This window comes from Aulonocara stuartgranti, assembly GCF_965226115.1.
Source record: "Aulonocara stuartgranti genome assembly, chromosome: 17".
NCBI classification, from domain to species: domain Eukaryota; kingdom Metazoa; phylum Chordata; class Actinopteri; order Cichliformes; family Cichlidae; genus Aulonocara; species Aulonocara stuartgranti.
The window spans coordinates 40,676,602-40,683,657 of record NC_138953.1 but is presented as its reverse complement, the minus strand read 5'-3'; the positions used below and the strand labels follow the sequence as shown (position 1 = coordinate 40,683,657).

General features: G+C 42.5%; 1 protein-coding gene across 1 annotated transcript; it reads right to left on the bottom strand.

The window, feature by feature from the left end:
* Positions 1-1,110: 1,110 nt before the first annotated feature.
* On the bottom strand, positions 1,111-2,762 carry LOC309693058 (uncharacterized protein; the record flags this gene model as incomplete). Its single annotated transcript, XM_082512037.1, has 2 exons — positions 1,890-2,762; positions 1,111-1,775 (listed from the first exon to the last, which is right to left on the bottom strand). The coding sequence occupies exons 1-2, from the start codon at positions 2,539-2,541 to the stop codon at positions 1,111-1,113; spliced, it is 1,317 nt and encodes a 438-aa protein (XP_082368163.1). The 5' UTR covers positions 2,542-2,762.
* Positions 2,763-7,056: the final 4,294 nt, after the last annotated feature.

Here is a 7,056-nt window from a genome sequence, read left to right as displayed (position 1 = left end):
CATTCACACACTGGTGATGGCAGCTACATTGTAGCCACAGCCACCCTGGGGCGCACTGACAGAGGCGAGGCTGCCGGACACTGGCGCCACCGGGCCCTCTGACCACCACCAGTAGGCAACGGGTGAAGCGTCTTGCCCAAGGACACAACGACCGAGACTGTCGGAGCCGGGGCTCGAACCGGCAACCTTCTGATTACGAGTCAGTATGTTTTGTCTTTTACTTGAATACATTGAATCAGTACTTTATCTTTTACTGGAGTATTTTTTTTAGCATACGTATCTGTACTTTGACTTAAATATAGAATGCCGGCACTTTTTCCACCTCTAATGAATGAATAAAAAGAGAACAAACCCTGAGGAACAACCACACTCAACTACAAAGAGCAGCTAACTAAGCTCTAGAGATAAAGACAAAGGAAAAACAAAGATAAATGATAAAAACTAAATATACAATAAATCAAACAGACCAGACATTTAATAATAAGTCCAAGAACTCAAGTCTAAGATCCAGGACCAGGATAGTGCTGAGCTGGTGTAACAACAAGCTAATGTTATGGGCTTTTAGAGCCAAGACAAAAACATTTTAAAATTGCATTGTGTATTTACTAGGGATGATTTTTTTCTTTTTTTTAGTGAGCTTGATGATGTGTTATAGATGTCCTGCTGCATACCTGAAATCTGCCTGAGCTTCAGGGCTCGAAGTGATGGCTGGACGTTCAGCTTCAGCCTATTCTGCTAGAAAGCAGAATTCGTGGCTCCATCAATTACAGCAACTGGTCCATCACATCTCCAACACGGTTTCTAACTGGTGGCATTATGGGGGGTTTTGTTATGTCTTTCTAAAATATTACTTTTATGCCAAATGTAACGGGATGTAAGCCTTCTGGAAGTTCAACTTTTGTCTCATGAGTCCACAGGATATTTTCTCAGTCTCAAAAAGTCTAAAGTCTTTAGTTCAAGACAGGAAGAGGTCTGGCAGAGCCAAAGCCACCACTGAATCAGAGGAAACGTTTCTGAGAGTTAACAGCTTGTGTGATCGGCGGCTCGCAGGACAACAGCTTCAATCACAGCTTGATAGTGGTCGTAGTCTCAGTTTCACCTGAGAAGACTTCAAGCTGCAGGTTTGACAGGAGAAAGGGAGGGGGAGGAGGGTGATGGCCTGTCAGGGGTTTGGGGGACTGGGGAAGGTCGTGGTCCCTTGTCCTGGTCGTTGGTGTTGTTGAGAGAGTTGGAGGCAAATAGGGACCCCTCTTCTTGCCTTAGATGTCTCTCCTTTCTGAGGCTCTTCCTCAGATGCCATGGATGTCTCTCCTTTCTGAGGCTCTTCCCGGGTGGGGGCAAATGGAGCTCCTCCTCAAGGTTTCTGCTGGGCTTTGTCTGTTCTTGGAGTACTGTTTGTTCCTCTTTATGAGATAACTCCTCGTTTATCTCAGCCTTGGCACCAAGCACGGATGGATGACGTATGGAATAAAACAAGTTGGAGGTGAACAGTTTCACCCCTGACTTGTTAAAATTAAATCCATTTGCTTTGAACAGATGCCTGCGTTCCCAAAAAATATTAAAGTTGTCGATAAAGTGCACTGAGTGGTCAGCACATGCTGATATAAGCCATTTATTCAGTGTAAACAACCTGCTGAATCTCTCGTCTCCTCCTCTGACCGGCGGTACAGGTCCACTGATGAATACAGCTGCATTCAGAGAGTTTACAGTGTTTAATAATCCAGTAAAGTCCCGTTTCAGAACCTCCGACTGTTGTTTGGACACATCGTTTGACCCTGTATGCAGAACAATGTTTGTCACAGTTGGATATTCATCTGCAATTTGAAGAATTCTCTCCTTCAGGTTGTTGACCATATCGTTAGGAAAGCAGAGGACTTTAGTGTTCTTACCGCACATCCTTTGTACATCCTTTACGGCAGAGTCACCCACAATCAGAGTTTCAGGCCTAGCCTTTAGCTTTCCCTGTGGCCTTTCACTTTTCAACAGATTTTCAGACCTTATTTCGCTGCTTTTAGATGGATGGTTGTCCGATATAGATCCAGGGTCCTTTGATAGTGGAGCAAATCTGTTCTGCAGTTTCACATTCAGTTGTTTTGGAGGTTTGTTGTTAACCTTCCTATTCACGGTTGTCCAGTCCTGTTTCCTCTCGTATACAGGGGTAGAAGAGCTTCTCTGTCTCGTAGGAAGTGAAGGCCAGTCGGTTTCAGAGATTTCAGCTCGCTGTGCCCTGCCTGTGATACGTCCTCCCCCTTCCAGGAGACATGATTTATGTCTTGGTTTTGCACCAAGACAGTCTAAGGGGGGATTATCACTTGAGGATTTATAATAATGCACAGAGTCTACTTTCTTGGTCATGTTATCTGTGCTCCTTAGCTGTGTACTAGCTTGCTCATCGCCATTGTTTTGAATCAAAGGCAAGGTTGTTTCATTTCCACACAGTCCATTTACCTCCACGTTTACTTCTAAGCGATGAATTTTTGTCTCCAGTACTGCAATCTTCTGCAGGAGGCTGTGGTAGTCATCTGTGGAGAGGGAAGGCATCTTGTTGCTAGTTAGCCTAGCGGTTAGCACCTTTCCAGGCTATTGAGGCTGCTCGGTGCCCAGACGCTGTAATCAGGCTTCAGCTGTGTCTAGGCCACAGACACACGGAGCGCTGAGGACAAGGTAACCATAAAATGTTGCTGTTTCTGTTAAGAACACTCTAGTCCTAATGATCTACAAGTGTCCAGAAGTTATCGCAGGTAAGCTCACACGGAAAAAAGGAAAAAATCAGCATAAAAATCAATAAAATCAATATAAGAAGCAAGAAAGCCAGACGTCAGAATCAGACATGGAGGCTTGAAACGCCATCACTGGACTACTGCAGGCTGGAAGAAGGTATTAATGACTGATGGATCAAAATTGGACATTTTAATTTAACCTTTATTTCTACAGGTAGTCCCATTGAGACCTAATGTCTCATTTGCAAGAGAGACCTGTTCCAGACGAACATATTCCAATTACAAATTAAAACATTCCCATTAAATAGTTATTAATAGAACAAAAAAGGCCAATGTACACAATCATGTCAAAGACAAGAACAAGTTCCCAGAGATAATTTCACACAAACATTTGAAGTCTGGAAATCAGCTGCGAGAGCTTCAAATCCTTCTGCAATGTTTTCCATGAAGACGGGGCAGAAAAGGAGGAACCGTCTTCCCAGGATCTCCTGATGTCCCGAGACCGCAGTCTATGCCTACACTGTTTGTGTAACATGCACTGTGACAAATAAGATATAAATCAGAAACAGATTTATAGTTAAAATGATACCAATGAGCCATCCTGTGTAAGACCAATGAGGACCAGTCAACCAGAGAACGTGGAGTACAGCGGTGTGTTAAAGGTTTACAGCCAGTTATAGATGAGACAGAATCCAAAGATGAATAACGTGAACAGAGGCTCTCTTATAAATGAAGTCACCATAATCCAGGGTGGTAAAAGAGTGGCAGCAGCAAGCCTCTTCCTTGCTGTGAAAGTAAAACATGATCTGTTCATGAAAAAGAAGCCCAGCTTCAGCATCAATGTGTGGTTTAAAGGATTTTCATCAATCACAATACTGAGGTATTTGTATGAGGCCACAGCTTTGATACAAACACCATGAGCAGATACAAGAGAAGGACGTACTGCCGGCACCAGAACCCTGCGATACTCCATCAGTGACCTTTTAAAAAACTCGGAGAGATCATTGAGCTGCACGTACAAGATAATTAGAGAACCAGCGGGGTGTCATGATCCACAGCAGCTGGGTGTGTTCCACTGTGGATCCTTTCCTCTGGTGTCCGCCTCTGGGTGGAGCTGCCATTCTCTCACCTGGGCAGCTCACCTGGAACTAATCATGGCAATCATCAGAGGGCATTCATGCTGGTAACAGGCTCTGTCATCTCGCTCTGCATCCTCGTACTTACCTTGCTTTATGTGCGTTAGTGTGTTTGAGTGCGCTAGGTTTTCTTGTCACGACCTCCACAGCAAGTGTAACTCTGTGTTGTTGTTGTTTTTGTCCTGCACTGTGCTAAACAAAGTGTTTGTTAAAACAACTGAGCGTTCGAGTTCTGTCTGGCACAGGAGTGGAGTCAATAACTAAGAGAGGAGTTAGCGCTGAGGAATGAGAACTGGCAGAGACTTTATAGTTTGCCAAAACCTTCTGGAGTCGTTTAGACTCTTTTAGTCAAAAACTAGTCACATTTGGTCTTCTGATGGAGGCAGTAACGTGATTACACAGCTGATGAAAACATAGCCAATCAGCATCTGTTCGCGGTCGCTGCTGTCAGCTGTTGCTCGTGGTCGCTCAGGGTGCAGAGAAAAGTTACAAACCCGAACTATAAGACGGCACCAATGTTGTTTGCGTGAGGATGAACTATTTACCAAAATGTTAAATGCAAAGCAGAATCACGGCACTGCCAGCGATAACCACTCAGCTGAAGCTTATTGTTTCTCGGGTTCTCTGTAACGTTTGGTTCTCGTGGCCTGAAGATTTCATGAATCAGCCGTTGGGTATATTTTCAAGGCTGAAGAGGTCAGAGGTTGGTGTCATCCTTGACAGTTACAGGAAAAAACTAACTGCACGTATTACTTTTACATACTTAATATAAGAGATTGTGGGAGATACTGATATATTATTTTGAGGCATATTAAATTATACTGCACATCCAGGTGTGGATGTCACCTGCTTCATTTACAGTTTTTTACAGCCGCTAGGACACATTTCCCAATACTTAGGTCACTTTTGCAAAACACTTCACACAATCCTCCTAACTGACCCTCAGCCTGGCAAAGCAGTTCATTTCACATTCAAAATGCACTACAACTACCAAAACACTTCATTCAGGTCTCAAATAAACTCATTCTTCCAGAACACTAGCAAAGGTTGACAGCCGACAAACACACTTTGTCACCCACAAAACAATGACCTAAAAAACACTAACAACATGTAGCATTACACAGTGTTTTCTTGTGTAAAACAAGGACACATCTCTGTTTATAATTTCAATATATGTTACTGGAATGAATCAGACATCATGCAGAATTCGTTAATATTTGTTTATGTATTTTTTTTATTTTTTTGCACTAAGTAATCCCAAAATACAAGAATTTGTATACACACCATCCACTGATACACATACAATAGTAATGCTATTCTACTCGGTCTTCTCCATTTGGCCACAGGTTCTCATCCACATCACATCTTATGTCATCAGGGCAACACACCTAGGAAAGAATCTTCTGGCTGCCAGAATTGAAGGAGTTGAAAAATTGGAGGAGTAACACCTGTGCAGATGTTCATCTACAATGAGAATCAGCTGTGGCTGGTTAAACTGCATTTTTAGATTTAAAATATGTTTCAATAAAATATTGCTGTTGGATTTTGCTCTTTTCAAGTTTTGCATTGTGTTATTGTTTTGGCCATAAGTTTAACAGTTTTGAAAACAGTATGTAAGCACATGCAAAATGTCCTGTACGTACAAAGATTTTTGGCAGTTGTTGTGTCTGAGTGAGAAGATAATTCATGAAATTTGAGAGATGTAGTCATTGAATGCATTTTGAGCCAAGACAATGATAACTGGTCCTCAGTTTAGCCCACATAGACTTCTGTTGTGCTCACTGTGTGAGGAGTTTTGCAAACGTGACCTAAGTATTGGGAAATGTGTCCTAGCGTCTGTAAAAAACTGTAATACAAACAACACAAATCTCAGGATTGGGGACTTTAAATTTTTTTGGTAATGTGGAACATATGTGGAAATAAACTTGAATATTATCAAACATTTCCATTTAAAGTATACTCTAGAAAGCTCCCATGTAAATCATGTTGGATGTACTTGTACATTTCTTGACCTCAACATACAATGAAAAAATGAATTTGCTGTATAAATTGTGATCCAGCTGGGGTGAACTAGTGAGGGAAGCATGTAGCCTACAGGGTGAACTGCCTACAAAGCTCTGTTGGATTTGAATGGTCCCATTTGACTCATATGAGACTATTTTGGCTTAGAGCAAAGGCAGACTTCATCAGGTCCTTTTCTGTTACAAATGCATTGCTTGCAGTTGGTTTCAATAGAAAATAATAATAGTGTTATTTTTAAACATTAGGGTCCCTGGGTTTTCTGTACTGGTCAGCAGTAACCTGTATGAGTATGGAAAAAGTATATAACATGTCCAGTTCCTCTTCTCCAATATCATGAATGGTGGATTATTTTTGTCCTTCTGATTTTCGGAAGGAAAAAGTAATTTTCATCTTGTAAGAGATTGCATTTGTTGCACCTCCCGTCCCCGGCTGGTGTGTATTGTTGTGGAATGAAAAAGGCTTCCTTCTCCATTGATACATCATTGCAGCCAACCACAATCGTTGTCTGCATGCTGTCAGCAGAGATGGCTGTGGGCCGACTGTGACACTTACAAAAAGCTTATCTCATGTTAAGTCTTCAGTGAGAGTTGTTGTTACAAAGAGAATTAATGCTGCTGCAAAAAACTATCGCCAACACAATACAGAGAGCGTGTGTGTGCGTGCGTGCGTGCGTGCGTGCGTGCGTGTGTGTGTGTGTGTGTGTCCTCCTTTGGTAAGCAAGGAGAGTGTGTTTCACAGCTTTAATGCTAGCCAGCTAAATGGATGACACCAGCAGCATCTCGCTCTGATATCTCAGATATCTCGAAAGTTTGAACTAAATGATGGATTGAGTGTCAAGTACGAAATTATGAGTAACTTAGGAAGTCGTCAGTTACACCATGGACATGACTGTTTTCTGCTTCTTGTGACATCAAAGCAGCAGCGAATTGTGCAGCCTGTGAACAGCAGTGAAGGTGCAGCATTCAGAGAAGAAGAACTGTGGAGCTCGGAACAAACAACACATTACAGCCAAAGCGTTTGGATTATAGAAACACTGTTTCCCCATTAAAACAGTGGCAACACTCAAAGATATACTATCACAACGTGGCGATCGTGGCTCAAGAGTTGGGAGTTCATCTTGTAATTGGAAGGTTGCCGGTTCGAGCCCCGGCTCCGACAGTCTCGGTCGTTGTGTCCTT